This window comes from Stylophora pistillata, chromosome 6, assembly GCF_964205215.1.
Source record: "Stylophora pistillata chromosome 6, jaStyPist1.2, whole genome shotgun sequence".
Classification (NCBI taxonomy): Eukaryota; Metazoa; Cnidaria; class Anthozoa; order Scleractinia; family Pocilloporidae; genus Stylophora; species Stylophora pistillata.
The window spans coordinates 14,672,075-14,689,178 of record NC_142524.1 but is presented as its reverse complement, the minus strand read 5'-3'; the positions used below and the strand labels follow the sequence as shown (position 1 = coordinate 14,689,178).

At 42.2% G+C, this 17,104-nt stretch overlaps 2 protein-coding genes and 1 pseudogene across 2 annotated transcripts in view; 2 read left to right on the top strand and 1 right to left on the bottom strand.

Moving 5' to 3' along the window:
* Positions 1-6,285: 6,285 nt before the first annotated feature.
* The window catches only part of LOC111340692 (uncharacterized), an 18,367-nt gene continuing 7,548 nt past the window's right edge, over positions 6,286-17,104 (bottom strand). The window contains exons 8-12 of the mRNA XM_022947578.2: positions 17,086-17,104; positions 16,538-16,579; positions 16,340-16,372; positions 14,865-15,149; positions 6,286-7,099 (exon numbers count right to left, since the gene is read on the bottom strand). The exon at positions 17,086-17,104 is cut by the window's right edge and continues 14 nt beyond it. Of these exons, the coding sequence (XP_022803313.2) occupies positions 6,929-7,099; positions 14,865-15,149; positions 16,340-16,372; positions 16,538-16,579; positions 17,086-17,104 (550 nt within the window). The 3' untranslated portion in view covers positions 6,286-6,928. The remainder of the gene's footprint in view (positions 7,100-14,864; positions 15,150-16,339; positions 16,373-16,537; positions 16,580-17,085) is intronic.
* LOC148728408 (uncharacterized) lies at positions 8,160-9,980 on the top strand (annotated as a pseudogene).
* On the top strand, positions 9,969-13,972 carry LOC148728407 (uncharacterized). Its single transcript, XM_088762951.1, has one exon. It carries the CDS (start codon positions 10,091-10,093, stop codon positions 13,970-13,972), a length of 3,882 nt encoding a protein of 1,293 aa, XP_088619077.1. The 5' UTR covers positions 9,969-10,090.

Below are 17,104 nucleotides of genomic sequence, written 5' to 3'. Positions count from 1 at the left end.
TACCAGTGTAGCTCTCACTGTATTAAAGTTCATAGTCAGTCTCGAACCCATTTAAAAGTGTGGGCAATTCTGTCTGCATTAAAAATGATTGTCTGGTTAACTGAGACAAACTTCAAGGTGAATTCAATTGATTACCAATATTCAGTATCAACGCGAGATCATGAACAGAATTGATTCCTTGTTTGTTATTATAAATCAAAGAGCATAAACTCATTACAACATATTGTTGTCCTGAATTTTGTCCAAATACCAACTCATTAGCTTAGATAGATAGATAGATAGATAGATAGTTTATTAGAATATCGAGCATGGCAGTCCGTAGACTGAATTGCGTACAATTACATAGAACTAGGAATAAATGAGTTCCAAATACAAATTGAAATTATCATAAAACCATAAATGCGAAAAAATCTCTATATATGACTATGTACAAACTAGTCTTAAAAAAAAAATTATGTACACATACTTGGAATAAAAGTGTTCTTAAAACGATTTGTATGTGTACGGGGCATGGCATAAGCCCTGGACTGTCTTAGATTATATCTGTGTTCTCTCTTAGGAGGTAAGACAGGCACGAGTTTGTGATCCGGGCATGACGTAATAGACTCGAAAAGCTTGCTTCACAGAGCCACGCGTCTCGCGTGCAAGGTTGCTAGGTCGAATCTGGCCAAACATTCGAAATATGACGCATAAGGACAAATGATGGAGAGCGCCCTCTTTTGCACTCGTTCAATGTCGTCACTAAGATACTGTGGGAGCGCGCGATGGAAAACTGGCGCACAGTACTCTAAAACAGATCTTATTACGGTGCAATAAAAATTTATAATGTCGCTCAGTGGAACGTTGGCGCTCTTTAGAAGAACAATAAAATCAAGGCACTTGTTCGCTTTCTAAATGCACTCTTAGATATGTTCGTTCCACTTTAAATCTGAGCTAATAGTGACTCCTAGGATTTTAACACTGTTTGATACTGATAGTTCCTTGCCATTAATCACAATTGGTGGAAAATTGTGTGTTCTTTTTAAAGTCAATGCGCATCTCCTTGCATTTATCCGCGTTCTGTTCCATCCTATTTTCGATCGACCACGCCTCAACAGCGGAAACTGCGCTTTGTACATCACTGGTCAAACCTCGCGGTATCGTTTGGGCGATAGTCGTGTCGTCTACATACTTCCAAGTGAGCGCGTCGACCTCAAGATCGTTGATCATTAATAAGAACAACCAGGGACCAAGCTTGGTTCCCTGCGGTACCCCGCCGGGGACTGAGCCCCACTCTGACCTGCAGTCTGATGACAACCTGACACGTTGTTTCCTGTCTGACAGAAAATCCAGCACCCTGACGCGAACCCATCGTGGCATGTCCAAAGCTTCGATCTTTCTGGCCAGCAAATTGTGATCAATAAGATCAAAAGCCTTACGATAGTCAAAAAATACCACTCTAACAGCTGCGCTTGGGGAGTCAGTGGCTTGTGACCAGTTATGTACCATGGAAATCAGAGCGTACAAGGTGGAGGATCTTGGAATACCGCCATATTGGTTCGGATCTATGATCTGCAACACCGCTGAACTGACGTATCTGAGTACCACAAAATCTTCCGCAACCTTAGAGATAGCGGGCGTCAAGGAGATAGGACGCAGGTGCTTAGTAGCATCTACCACGGGTTTTTAATTAGGGAGAGGTACCACGTCCGCAAGCTTCCAAGAGGCGGGAAGCCTTTGTTCTCTAAAGCTCGCGGTCAGTATAGATGTAATAGGCTGTGCGAGAATCACTGCATATTCCCTCAAAAGCCAGTTACCGATGTCATCAGGTCCAGCTGCCTTCCTCGGGTTTAGATTGGTTAGTGTGTGTAGGACATCAATTTTACTTAATTAAAGGCATATCGGAGTCCTCCACTACAGTAGGGACAGCGTATAGGGGTTGGTAATGCTTCATGGGTTCTAAGAACACAGCGTTGATGGCGTTAGCTAGGTCAACGTCACTTAGGCGATCGAAACTGTCCCCGAGCTGAAGGTTGAAAATGAGACTTTCAGGAGATGACGCAGGATTCATGCCGGTGATTCGTTTAACTGCGCTCCACCACTGCGAGGGCTTGATGTTCTTTAAATTATTCACTTATCTTGCATAGTATTTACTGCGAAGTGACTTACGCGTGCGGTTGACGTCATTTCGATATCACCGGTATTGATCCATGTCTTCATTGTGGAAGGCATGTTGACAGAGCTTAATGAGGTTCTTGAAACGCTCAGTAACCCACGGGAGATCATTCAGGTGAAGTCTGACATGTATAACCAGCATTAAGTGGTCGAGACCAATTTTGATGAAATCCGTAAACAGTGCCAATTTAGCCTCGCAGTTAGATGCTTCGCTAACCACTGACCAGTCGATAGACGCGAGGAAACGCCCAAGCTCGGACATGCGACTGGCCCGAGTGTCCCACTTGGAGAGGATCTTCTACTTGGGCCTTCCCTTGGAGCGCGAGTTGTTGGGTGCACGAAGACAACATTGTGATCCGATAAACGAAACGGAGGTAAAATTTGAACGGAATTTTTATCGTACAAATCTGGTTGGTCGGTGAAGACCAAGTCCAGGATCTGATCAGCCCTAGTGGCCTTGTTGACCAATTGCCGCATTCCGAATTGTGCAGCTAAACGATTCAACTTTAGCCGATTGAAATCGCCGCAGAGTAGAATCCCGCAACCTGGGAATACTCCCTCAACAGTAGTCAAGGATGCTGATAGATAGTCCGACAAAGCATTGTCTCTGGCGCTGTCGTTGAAGAACGGATGGTGTATCGTGGCCGTGATGACGCAGGGTGTCCCGCGCGGTAGTCTTTTTGGTCTTAACCACGCCCAAAGAACTTCGTACTCAGGGTCTTGTAAGTAATTAAGAGATCTATACCTGATCGAGTCCACTATATAGAGCCCAATCCCTCCGTGAATGTCCGTGGTGCGGTTTCTAGAAATAAACGAGTAACCGGGAATGTGGAGGTGGTTTCCGCTGATGGTGTCCCTCAGCCACGTTTCGGTAATGAACCCTAAATTTGGTTTGTAGTCCAAGATGGTAGAACGAACTTCGTCGATCTTGGGCGCCAGAGACATTGTGTTTGCAAGCATCAAGCTCATACCAAACATGCTACGCGATTCAATAGGACGATCCGTGATGACTGGAAACGTATTGTCGTCAGTCCGAGAGTTTGAAGTGTTTGTTCCATTCTCGGGCAACACCGGTGGAACGGAAGGGTTGTTTGTTTTGTTGGTTTGAAAGGTGTTACCTTGAATATTTAATAAGCTCGACGAGCGGTTATGCAAATTACTAGATTCGTGATCCAGTGCAGCAATTTGGTCAGAACCCATCGAATCATCTTCATTTGAAGTTGGAGAGACGTTGGCACGGAATTGTCTTGCAGTTCCTAGGCACGATACACTGTTACCTCGCTTTCTGCGACCGCCACGGCAGCCCTGACGTGTGGATTTTATGCGAGTGATACCGTGCTCAGTGAAGCGACGCCACAGGAGTGGACTCAATAAAGCCGGGGAAAACGACGATAACTGTTGAAGTACTGATCTTAAATACGTCAAAGCCATGTTTTTGGGTTTAGACTAGATTTGACACTTAAAATATTAATAAATCTCTCTAAAAAATAGCTTGGCTATATGGTGCCGTTTTTGTTTTGCTAGGGTCAATGTACATTGGAGTAGGACGAGGGTTTTTCTCTGTATCTGAACTCAGTTGAAATTTACAATAGTTTGATGCGTGTGTCTGACTCTTCTAAAGACACATGGGTCTATTACAAGAAAACATTGATAAATACCGATTTGCTCTATACTTCAATTTAATTATCATTTGATATAACCTCACAGAACAATTCAACAAATACTTCTTCTCATGTTGTGGAACTATTTAATCTTACCCTTTTCGTAATGCGCTTACGAACATTCTTTGTAACTCTTCTAACCTTCACATAGCGACGTAGCCCAAAGGACTTCGATACGCTTAGACGAATATGCTTATAACCAAATTCCTTCAGATTTCTGCCCTTCTTCTGAGACGTTTCAGAGTAGCTTCTGGTGTTTTACTGGGTTCTCGATCACGTCTAAATACACGGTTGTGTTTACATGTAAACATAAAATGAGATAGCTTGTTTAATATAGCAGGTTTCGCTTGATATTCCTCGATAGAAGGTTCACTGGTTAAGTATCCCTCGTAAATTGATCTCTCGTAAAGTTCGCGGACCCACCCGTTCCCAAAACGCTCCACAAGTTTTTGTGTGGGTCTACCGTGAACGGTGTGTGACTTTTTATATGTATTGGGTGTAATAGCCATCAAATTTCTTTCGCGTAAATTTCTTTCGTGAAAAAAATTCAGGCCTGTACGGGATTCGAACCACTGACCTCTGCGATACTAGTGCAGCGCTCTACCAATTGAGCTAACAAGCCAACTGGGAGCAGGCCATCAAATTAATTCGACATAAACCCGTAAGATGATAAATCAAACAACAAACATATGAAATACATATATATGAACTGCGGTTATGAAACGTATATGTGCACGATCCTTCGCAGTAAAGCACTATTTAAGCAATAGTGAAAATCAGACCTGAAAAAAATTCAGGCCTGTACGGGATTCGAACCACTGACCTCTGCGATACTAGTGCAGCGCTCTACCAATTGAGCTAACAAGCCAACTGGGAGCAGGCCATCAAATTAATTCGACATAAACCCCTTCGCTTTACTGCGAAGGATCGTGCACATATACATTTCATAACCGCAGTTCATATATATGTATTTCATATGTTTTTTGTTTGATTTATCATCTTACGGGTTTATGTCGAATTAATTTGATGTACCCGTTCGCCGATCGCACAGTAGGTCTGATTTTCACTATTGCTTAAATAGTGCTTTACTGCGAAGGATCGTGCACATATACGTTTCATAAACGCAGTTCATATATATGTATTTCATATGTTTGTTGTTTGATTTATCATCTTACAGGTTTATGTCGAATTAATTAACATAAACCCGTTCGCCGATCGCACAATATGTTGGGTAACAAAAATAAGCCCGGGGAGGGTAGCCAGCGGCCTGCAGTCCAAAAACAATAAATTAGTAAACACATTTCCATTCGATGTTGATTGGTCGATCAAAACGATGCGGTCGTGACAAAACCTCTCGAGGGGACCAGGGGAGCTAACGGGTTTGTTTTTGGACTGTAGGGCGCTGGCTACCCTCGCCGGGCTTATTTTTGTTACCCAACATACTGTGCGATCGGCGAACGGGCCGCGAACGTTTCAAGCAGCCGAATTCGAAATTGGAAAGCCGATCGATCTGGAGATAAAAGCATCGCTAGTGAAAGATCTGTGGGAGGAATTGTGAATCGAGTGAATGGAAAATGGAACTGCAACATCTCTGCTTTGATTTTCTGGAGGAATCAAGACTGGTGGTAATTTTTTGGCGGAATTATTCGCTTCGGGCGACGGACGCTTCTAAAATAGGTTTCCGGCCTTGTCTTTCTTTTAGCAGTTGAAGACCAACATAGCGCTAACTCACCGAAAACGCTTCAAAATGGCCTGAGACGCTCGGAATCAACAAAGAAAACAACAAGGCAATAAGGTAAGCCCATTTTATTTCAAAACAAGACATTTTTTTCTCTCTTTTAAGGCAAACCGATAACATCCCATACAAACCTTTATAAATATGAAACGTTACGCAACACGGTAAGAGTCATGTCCGCTTTTCTGGTAGTGAGCTTGGGCTGCCTGTGGTTGGAATGCCTCCCTTAAAACACAATTTGTTCAAACAGCCGCGTTTTATCCTTTAAACTGGTAACGGATTTCGAATGCAGTGACCCCATCAGCTCTTGTCCTGGTCGGTTCAGAGTGCAAGGGCAATTATATGTTGGCAAATTTAGGAATTGTTGCTGAGTCATTAATGTTGGTTCATCGAACTAACATCTCAAAAAATAAATATCTGTTGGGCATAAATACGAGATGGGCTAGCAGACCTTTAGGCAGTGTCCCACGAATATGTCTAATTTGCTGGAATGTCATATTTTTTTGACTAAGGGATCGGGCAGAAGACTGAAAAACCCGTTTCAAATAATCTCTGGCAAATCGCTTTGGCCCGATAGCTTTCTGATCAAATGTACATTTGTACATTTGTGCTCATGAAAACACACTTTGGCGGATGATTGTTTAGACCTTAAGTTGATACGACTTTCTTCTTACGACGATGAAACCGTAAATTAAAGGTACCGGAACACAGAGAGTATCAAATGAGCATGTTACGCATATTGCAGGTATCTTTTATTTGCGATAAATGTAACAAGCGAGATCTAGAAGTAGCAGTTGCATTTTCCCTTTATATAACTTCCCGGGTTGATCCTGTTATAAGATGATAAAAATACTGTTTCTTCATTTCAGTATACGAAAATTTCTTTCCTCTAGTTACAGGTAAACAGTAACAACATACATCCGATCTTGGAATCGACCAGGAGAGGACTGTGAGCAACTACAAAAAATCGCCGTTGAACGGTAAACTTCGAACAGAAAATTCCTTTGAAAAACATTTCCTTTTTTATGTATGTGGAGGGTTTAACGATAAGTCCCGAGAAATTTCGGAAGATATCAATTCTCCCACAAAGTATAAGAATTAGTTATTAGCTAAAACAATATGATTACACTTCGTTTAATGTTGCCATCCTGAATGGCTGCAGGATAAGTCTAGAATAAGCTTTCAGTATATCGATTGCAAATATGACTTGATATTGCCCCTTACTACGACTGGACACATTTGAAAATATGACCGCGCCAACGACAAAAATATGATATAGAGGGCAATTGTTAATATGTTATACAGCTAGTTCCAGTCTCTACTAATTTCTCTACAGAGAGAAGACTCTCGTTAAACAAATGACTTTATGTTTTTTCCCTTACAAGTGACAGTTCCAGTAGTGGATATAGCAATGCATCTTTGGTTCTCCACTTGAAAGGGTACCGACGCAAAGGCACTTGTAGTTTCTCTTGCCACCTGAGATTATGCTTGATAATTGAACAATTTTTGCGTCATTTGTATCACAGTTTACACCAATAAACGTCCCATTCTGCCGAAAACAAAAAAGGTAATAATACTGACAAAATGATGATGATTTATGATGAAGATAAATGAAGTCAGAGTTTGATATGCGTAGGACTGATTAAACATTTTTTCCTGTTTGTAAATAGGTAAATTCCCTCACAGTAAATGCACAAATATGTAACATTTTATAATGCAAGGGTAGCTGATGGTATAAATGCGCAAAATTCTTCTTTCGACCCCTCCGTCTCGAAACGATGTTATCATTCAGTCACAATATTCAGAAACCCAAAGAAGTTATTTTTGTCCCCACTCCCCCCCCCCCATGCGAGTGTGTCCGTAATCGATTTGTGGCTTACCTTCAATTTCCTGCCACAGTCCACAATCGTTCGACTTAGCATTTGATCGGGTTCCCACAGACAAAAATAGATCACGTTTAACTACGTTGTAGCCACGAGAGTTATTATTATTTTTTTTTTTGTCATTTCTGTCGTTCGTCTTTGTTAATTGTAATTAGCGTAAATAGTTCTCGTCTCGATAGTTCAGTTCTGTATTTATTAGTTTGTATTTTTTCGTGCTGTCAAAATGTAAATTAAGTTTGTCAGCGTTGTTTCATGCAATCGCCTTTGAGTATTGTGTAGCCTTGTTTAGTCTATTGTTTTAGCCTTTTTATCTGCTATATAACATCGTAGTTGTGATTTTCATTCAGTCGTTGTTATTCCGGAGTGCCGTACAGATCTTGTAAGTAGTTACGCTTTCGTTTGTATTTTCCTGTAGTTTCTCGTATTCCTTTCGTTGTATTTTTGTTTCGTTGGGTTTAAGTTCGCATTGTTAATTCTGTATTTTTTCTGTGTGTTATGTACAAGTGAATCGTCGAGATTAAAAGGTACGTATTTCAAACTGTAACGGAGTGTCAGTTACATGCATTCAAAGATCTGTAGTGGATGACATGTTGTCCGGAATTGAAGGTCGGAGAAGACGCCGAGCTCACTCAGAAGAAGCCCTCGAAAGTGTGCGAAAGAAGAATTCGAGGTCAGGGTGTTTATCCAGAGTAACGATGTTGTACCGTGCTACGGAAGTTCTGCTGAGTGATCCAAAAAATGTCGATGAAGTTAAACAGAAGTTACTGGAGATTGATGAAGCTTTTTCTCGCTTCGAACAGGTGCACTACGAATACATCTCAACTTTGGATGGAGATATGGAAGTGTGGGGAAGCGAAGCACGTTATTTCAAGGAACATTTCCGTCGAAAAATGGATTTTGTTTCGGGAATAGAGCGATGGATCCAGGAAGTGGGATTAAACGCTGGAACACGCGAGGAAAATGAGATACCAGTTGAAGACTGTGTAAGTACCGCTAATTCTTCGCAAAGTTCGCATTCATCTAGACTATCTATCAGACAGCTTAAAGCGAATCAGGCAATAGCGCAATTGAAGTTGTACCAGCTGAAGAAAAGGCAAGAATTACTACGTCAGGAAGAAGAAACGAAGCTAGAGTTAGAGCTTTTGGATGTGCAGTTTGAAATTAGGAAAACTGAACTTCAAATAAAGTTACTTCAGGATGAGGAGCTAGTTGATTTAGCCAAGTTACCGAACGTTTTTGAAAATCTGAAGCCGTCTAGGGAAGGAGTTGATGTAGGAGCTGCACATGCGCCTGATCAGGAATATTCTAATTCTCGTGTTGAACGCAACGTTGGTTCTCAAGACCTTCCGTTGCGGCTGAAATCTAATGCGCAGGAGTATAAGAGTTGGTCAGCCGGACCTACAGCCGCCTTTGCACATCCAGAGTCGACAGGTTCTGTTTTGCGTGGAGGAGTTATGGATAGTGTGGCTTTAGCTATGAAGCAAGGATTTGCGTTGCCTAAAAAGAAATTGACAGTGTTTGATGGTGATCCTCTCGAATACTGGAACTTTATCAAATCATTTGAAACCAGTATCGTGAACAATGCAGCCAGTGAAAGCGAGAAACTCATGTACCTTCTTCAGTACACTTCTGGAGCAGCAAACGATACCATCAGATGTTGCTTAGTAATGGATCCATCCCTTGGATATCAAAGAGCAAGAGAACTGCTTCAAGAACGTTTTGGTCACCCCTTCACAATTGCCTCAAAGTACGTAACCAGGTTAACAGAAGGACCCCCTCTGAAACCAGGGGATCGCGCGGGATTGCTTGCCTTTGCAGACAAATTGAAGGACTGTGAACATACGTTAGAATCCATTGGATATCTAGATGAAATAAACAGTGCAGACAACCTAAGAAGAATTGTTCAGAGATTACCATATCATCTCCGCACCAAGTTTGTTGAAGTTGCAGACCAAATCCAGCAAACGGGCCAAAGAACGAACATCAGTCACATCGCTGAATTTGTTAAAGTCAAAGCTAGAGTAGCAAATAACCCCGTGTTCGGTTGTGTGGTGGACATCGCGCGCGACAGATCGGAAAATGAAAGGCGAAAACCTAAGTCGAGGAGTGCTACATTAACTGGAGAACGCGTCAGCACATTTAACACTCAAGAGACCAAATCCGGTGGCAGACAGAGTCTACCCCCTTTTTGCAAGCCAGCTTCTTTCATGAAGTGTCCATCGTGCAATGGTGATCATTCGTTAGCGAGGTGCAGATGTTTCAAGGACAAGAGCTTCGAAGAACGCCTGGAGATAATGAAGAAAGCTCAGCTCTGTTTCAATTGCTTTAAATATGGCCACATAGGAGTTGGATGTTTAGCAAAGGGTGCTTGTGAAGTCCCAGGATGTAAGAGGAGACATTACACCTTACTTCATCCACCATCTCCACCACCAGCAGTGCAAGGTAGCGACAGAGTGGCTGATAAAGGAACTCAAGCTGAAGGCGGTGCCCCGTTTCAAAGTGGACAGACTAATAGTACCTCAGCTGGAGAAGGAAAGGTGTGCCTGAGAGTAGTTCCTGTAAAGGTGCGAAGTCATGATGACGCCAACAAGACCATAGAAACCTATGCCCTTCTAGACGGTGGATCAGACATCTCCTTGTGTGACAAGAAGTTAGCCATGGATCTTGGAGTGCATGGACGCCAGAAAACGTTTTATTTGACAACTCAAGAGAAAGAGGATAGCCCAAGAGTTGGTCACGAATTAAGCCTAGTTGTTGAGCCACTTGATGGAAGTGACAGAGTTGACGTTGTTAGACTTTGGACAGTTGATAAATTGAATGCCTCAGGCCGCAGTATTCCATCAGAACAAGATCTAAAGCAGTGGCCACACCTTAGAGACATCAAGCTGCCAAGTACTAGTGAGAAGGAAGTTCGATTGATTATAGGCACCAACGTCCCTGATGCCTTTTGGGTGTTGGAGGAGAGACGTGGTAACAAGGGAGAGCCATACGCCATACGCACGCCACTTGGCTGGACACTCATGGGCCCTATGCATAAGAACGTTGGCGGAGAATGCCATCTTAACGTTAATTTTGTTGGATCAGCGGAGGCCGTGGGAGAAAAGAATGATTGTCTTATGCACCAGCTAGAAAGGTTCTGGGAAGTGGAGAATTATGGAGTTGTTCCCCAATCCAAGCTTGGCATGTCAGTGGAAGACAAGAGAGCCCTTGAAGTTATGGAACAATCTGTGAAACTTGAGCATGGTCATTACCAAATTGCGCTTCCTTGGAGAAACTACCCACCAGTCTTGCCTTATAATCGCTGCATGGCAGAAAAGAGGCTACTAGCGCTAAAAGGCAGGTTCATGCAAGATGGTGAGCTTCTGAAAAATTACAAGACCACCATGGAACAGTATCTTACCAAAGGTCACGCTTCACGAGTGCCACTTAATGAAATTCATGTAAAGAACAAGCCGATTTGGTATCTACCCCACCACCCAGTGCTGAACAAACCTGGAAAGACTCGAGTGGTTTTTGATTGCGCTGCAAAACATAAAGGAACGTCTCTAAACGATCAGCTCCTTACTGGACCAGATTTGACAAATTCTATCGTTGGTGTGCTAATGAGATTTCGGGAAGAACAAGTCGCGTTGTCTGCTGATATTGAATGTATGTTCCATCAGGTCAGAGTAGTGCCAGGTGACCGAGATGCATTCAGATTCCTCTGGTGGCCAGATGGAGATCTGACCCAAGAACCAGTTGATCATCGTATGGAGGTCCATTTGTTTGGCGCGACCTCGTCTCCAAGTTGTTCTAGCTTCGCGCTAAGAAAGACAGCAGAAGACAACAAAGGTGAATTCTCAGAAGAGATAGTTAAGACTGTCAGAAGGAATTTCTATGTTGATGACTGCCTAAAATCGGTAAAGTCAGCTGAAAATGCTATCGAAGTTGTGTATCAGCTCCGAGAAATGCTCTCCAAAGGCGGATTTCGACTCACAAAGTGGTGGTGCAGCAGTTTGGAAGTTCTGAGTACAGTCCCTCAATCTGAGAGAGATCAACCGGTACTAGACCTTGACCTAGACAAAGACAAGCAACCGATGCAACGCACGTTGGGGCTCCACTGGGACATGGAGAGCGACAAGTTCCTATTTAAGGTTGCTCTTAAAGACAGACCGAACACCCGTCGCGGTATACTTTCCCTGTCAAGTTCCGTTTATGATCCACTTGGTTTCGTTGCGCCAATCATCCTCCCGGCTAAGAAATTGTTACAAGAGCTCTGTAAGCAGAAACTTGGATGGGATGATCCAATCAGCACTAATGATGGTGAAAGGTGGGAGAAGTGGAAGGCTCAGTTGGTCGGTCTCTCTCGGATAACAGTAGACAGATGCGTTAAGCCAACCTGCTTTGGAGACTTGAAGATGGCTGAGTTACACAACTTTGCCGACGCGTCGCAAATCGCATATGGAGCAGTCTCCTATCTCAGATTGGAGGATGTCGAGGAAAGAATCCATTGTGCGTTTCTCATGGGGAAGTCTCGCCTTGCTCACTTGAGACCTATGACTGTGCCAAGGTTGGAACTGTCAGCTGCAGTCTTAGCCATTCAGTTAGATCAGGCCGTTAGAGAAGAGCTGGATATTCCGATTAGCCAATCGACATTTTGGTCGGACTCCACCTGCGTGTTGCAGTACATCAGAAATCAGTCAAAGCGTTGCCATACGTTTGTTGCAAATCGGCTGTCAGTTATACATGAAAATTCAGCACCTCATCAGTGGAGATATGTTAGCTCCGAAGACAACCCAGCAGACGAAGTATCCAGAGGTCTTACGGTGGAAGAAATGAGTACAAGCAGTAAATGGCTGAGTGGTCCCGAGTTTCTGAAGAAAAAAGAAGAGTTCTGGCCGTGTGATCCTACAATTCACCGATCAGGACCTTCAGATGATGATCCAGAAATCAAGCGTGAAACTCATTCTCACAGCCAGTCGTTGACTTGTCATCGAAGCGAAGTTCTCTCCAGGTTGATAGAGTATTACTCATCTTGGGACAGATTACGAAGAGCTGTGGCCTGGCTATTGAGGTTCAGAACGTGGCTCATCGAAAGACACAGTAGCAGATCCATTAACTCCACACCTGAAAGCAGTTTGAAAGAGGGATCCCAGTTCCTGTCCGTGGAAGAATTACAGAACGCAGAACGGGAAGTTATCAAGCATGTACAAAAACTTTCATTTCCGGAAGTCATTCAAGCCATACAGACAATCAGTTCATCGAAACCTTCACGTGGAGTTACCTCCGAGTTAAAGAATCTTAAGATACCAGCTCACATGCGCAAACTTCATCCATTGTTGGATGACACTGGAATTCTAAGAGTTGGAGGAAGACTGGAAAATGCCTTAATCAACTATGACGCAAAACATCCAATTATTCTGCCGTATCGTCATCAGGTAACGGATATGATCATTTCTCAGCACCACAAAAAGGTTGGCCACCTCGGTCAAGAATACGTACTGTCCAGCTTACGACAATTCTATTGGATAATCAAGGGGCGTTCAGCAGTGCGTCGAGTGATTAGTGGCTGTTTCCAGTGTAAGAAACTTGGTGCAGTTCGTGGAGAGCAGTTGATGGCCGACCTACCAAGGGAAAGACTAATGTCAGGAGACCCACCATTCACATACGTAGGCGTGGATTACTTTGGTCCCTTTTATGTACGCCAAGGTCGCTCGAACGTGAAACGTTTCGGGTGTTTGTTTACTTGCCTGGTCGTCAGAGCCGTTCATATAGAGGTCGTGAACTCGCTTGACACTGATTCATTCGTTAATGCGTTACGAAGATTCATTAACTTACGAGGATGTCCAGTTACCGTATACAGTGACAATGGGACGAACTTCCAAGCAGGGGAAAGAGAGTTACGCGAGTCATTGAATGATTTAAATCAAGAATCAATCCACAGTTTTCTTCGTCAGAAGAATATTAGATGGAAATTCAATCCCCCTACAGCCTCACACATGGGTGGGGCCTGGGAGCGTACGATCAGATCTGTGCGCAAGATCCTGAGAGCACTGCTAGGACAACAACTCGTCTCTGAAGAAATGCTCCGAACCTTGATGAGTGAAGTTGAAGGGATCTTAAAAGGCAGACCTTTGACTCCAGTCAGTAGTGACCCGAAGGACCTGGAGCCTCTTACGCCAAACCATCTCCTCTTGTTAAGAGCCAACCCAAATTTGCCTCCTGGAGTCTTCAACAAAGAAGAAATGTACAGCAAGCGACGCTGGCGTCAAGTCCAGTACATGGCCAATTTGTTTTGGAAGCGCTGGTTGAAGGAGTATTTGCCAACCCTCCAAGAGAGAGCAAAATGGACCAAACTCCGCCGTTGCTTAGCGAACGGAGACCTGGTACTAATTGCAGATGACAACATTCATAGAGGAAGATGGCCGTTAGGCCGAGTAACCGAAGTTTTCACGGGAAAAGACGGGAAAGTCCGCTCAGCCAAGGTGCAAACAGCTACCACAATTCTTACAAGACCAGTGACTAAACTGTGTTTCTTAGAGGGAGAAAACAAAGCTTAAAAAGAGAAACTGAACCTGTTGTTAAGAAGAATGCAATGGAATTGAAAATCCATACTGTAAAAGGATAAACTTACTCTCGCGTCCTACAATAGTTACGTTAAGTAATGAAGTGTGGACTTTAGTGGTTCATTAGGGGGGCTATGTAGCCACGAGAGTTATTATTATTTCTTTTTTGTCATTTCTGTCGTTCGTCTTTGTTAATTGTAATTAGCGTAAATAGTTCTCGTCTCGAGAGTTCAGTTCTGTATTTATTAGTTTGTATTTTTTCGTGCTGTCAAAATGTAAATTAAGTTTGTCAGGGTTGTTTCATGCAATCGCCTTTGAGTATTGTGTAGCCTTGTTTAGTCTATTGTTTTAGCCTTTTTATCTGCTATATAACATCGTAGTTGTGATTTTCATTCAGTCGTTGTTATTCCGGAGTGCCGTACAGATCTTGTAAGTAGTTACGCTTTCGTTTGTATTTTCCTGTAGTTTCTCGTATTCCTTTCGTTGTATTTTTGTTTCGTTGGGTTTAAGTTCGCATTGTTAATTCTGTATTTTTTCTGTGTGTTATGTACAAGTGAATCGTCGAGATTAAAAGGTACGTATTTCAAACTGTAACGGAGTGTCAGTTACATACGTATTGACACGTTGTCCAATGAAATGGGGAATTGCAGCAGTTGTTAAAGAACTTGTGAAAAGATCACAAATATTTTGAATATTTTGCCAATTTTAATGCCGCGTTAGCGATATTTTCGGCACTTTGGGTGGGGAGGTGATCTAAATTTTACGTTTAGCCCTGTCACTAAAGTTTCTTGTCTGGCGCAAGGGTTTGGTGTTTTAGAGACAAAATGCCAATAACACCGATTTGTTATTTCTTCTGTATCCAATAGGGAGCTGATCTGTAACTTACATTTGGCTCCGTCACTTGCACTTCTTGTCGAGAGACCGAGCTTGGGCTCATGCCAGTGCTAGCTGAATTCTGGTAAACACAGGAACTGGCCCCGAGTCCAGGTGGGCCATGAGTACCATTGTACCCTGATGGTCCACGAGGGCCCTGAACACCAGGTGGCCCAGATGGTCCTGCGTGGCCCTGAGTACCATTATATCCTGGAAGTCCGGGAGGTCCGGGAGGCCCGGGAGGTCCGGGAGGTCCAATATCACCCTTAGAACTGTTGAATCTCGGTGACCATGTGATCTAAGAGAAACAGAATCCCTTGTTTTTACAAGAAGAAAGATGATTTTTTTTTGGCCAAAAAAAGAAAGTTTGCGAGAAGACAGGTAATAATTTCACTGATACCGAGGAGCATCTGTGACGAAGGATGGCGGGAGGCTTTCGCTGTCGGCTTCCCAACGCGGAATTTTCTGGATCGGCCTGGTAGTTTCTCTAGGAGCTCTTTACACATAGCGCGAAGATCCTTGTAATTTAACCGCATAAGGGAAGGCCACAATCTATGCTACACAGATCAATCGTTTAGAAAGCAAAGGACGAGCGCTTTCAAACTCTTGGGAACTGCAATTGTTTCAATAGTCTCTGATTCACAGCCGAAAATAAAATACATGAATAGGTCTCAGTTCTATGCCGTTAATTAAATGTAGTTTGTTGGCAAGTAAAGGTAGGAAAATTTATGATGGCCTATACTTAACGGAAAGCAAGACATTGTAAACAGTTATAATCTCTTCTGGAAAGTCGTTCCCTGATATAGTTGAAGAAACTGAGAGCTTAATGACGATTACTTTTTTACTTTTTGAATTGGTGGTAAATTGTAATTCGAGTTCGATCTCAGACTACATTGTACTGTTCACGGGTGAACTAAATATTTAGGCCCTTTTTAGATAAGCGGGGCTGATGCAAGTAGAAGATCTACCTCGTCACTAGTTTTGGTATTGGACAATGCACAAGAAACGCATGGAAAGGTTAAGTGACTCTTCGGTGACACGGTCAGTGTTGTAGATTCACTCACATTTTTTAAAATTTGAATAAAAGTGATTTGTCTGGAATTTACCTATCCTTTGAGAAACCAAAAGCATTGCTTAAAAAGGTAAAAAAAAAAAAATTGTTGGCGAGAACATCTTTGTACAGCTATTAGATTATGTCGTACTGAGATTACACTGAGTTTTAATTCACTTCTCCGAAATGCACAAAGTTTACTCTGTTTGAATTAGATTTGTATAGCTGTGCAATCTTGCACATGAGAAAGAATATAAGTTCAGTATCAATAAGTGTGTGAATAAATGACAGGTATAAAGAAAGAAACAGTTTAATGTAAATTAATATAGATAAGTTCAGCTAGATTATAAACCATTAATCGCTAAAGCAATCATCTAAACAAAGTCTATCATCAATGAAATTTCCGCGCTGTCACGTATGTTTAGAACTAAACTTACATTGCATTTCACTTTTTCCAGTTTATTTTCAATCTGTCAAAGAGAAAAGAACTGTTATTAAACCATACAGATGTAATCGGCTTGGTTTAGTTTTAAAGCCAAACACCAGAATAGCTGCTTTCTTAATATCGCCGCCCGAAACTCGAAATAAAAGGGATACATACACAAAACTATGAATAAACACTGAAAAAAACTTGCCTTTGTAACATTTTTCTCCAGATTCTCTAAACCTTTTGAAACCTGCCACAACAGTGAATGGAAGAGTTAACATAGAGAGACTGTGTCGTATTAGGAATAAATTACTTAATTTAAAGAATTTAAATTTTCATGTGCCACAAGAAATGTAAGAAATTCAAAAATGGATTTGCATTGTGGTGAAACCTTTCATACGAGAAAAGGAAAACTTGAATACAGTGAAAATAAAAAGTTTATGCATTATTGAAAATAATCTTTAACTGAATGAGGAAATCCATTTATTGATATCAAAGGAAGTAATTTCAAAATAAACTTTGGAATTGTCATGGATATTCACAGTAAACTTGCTTTGTTTTCCATCTCCTTTTTAATTTGTCAAGACAAAGAGAATAACTTTTAAGCAATACAGAAATTAACTGAGTCGTCCTTCTAAAGCCAAACACACCGATAGTTCCTTCTGATATCGATGCCCTCTCTCCCTCGTCCCCCCCCCTTTCCCTCAAAGTAACAGAAATTGAAGACCATAATCAATCACTGAATGAAAAACTCACCTTGGCAACATTCTGCAGA

Excerpts from the sequence above, each read along its gene's own strand:
- LOC148728407 (XM_088762951.1), top strand. The coding sequence starts at position 10,091 with ATGGATCTTGGAGTGCATGGACGCCAGAAAACGTTTTATTTGACAACT.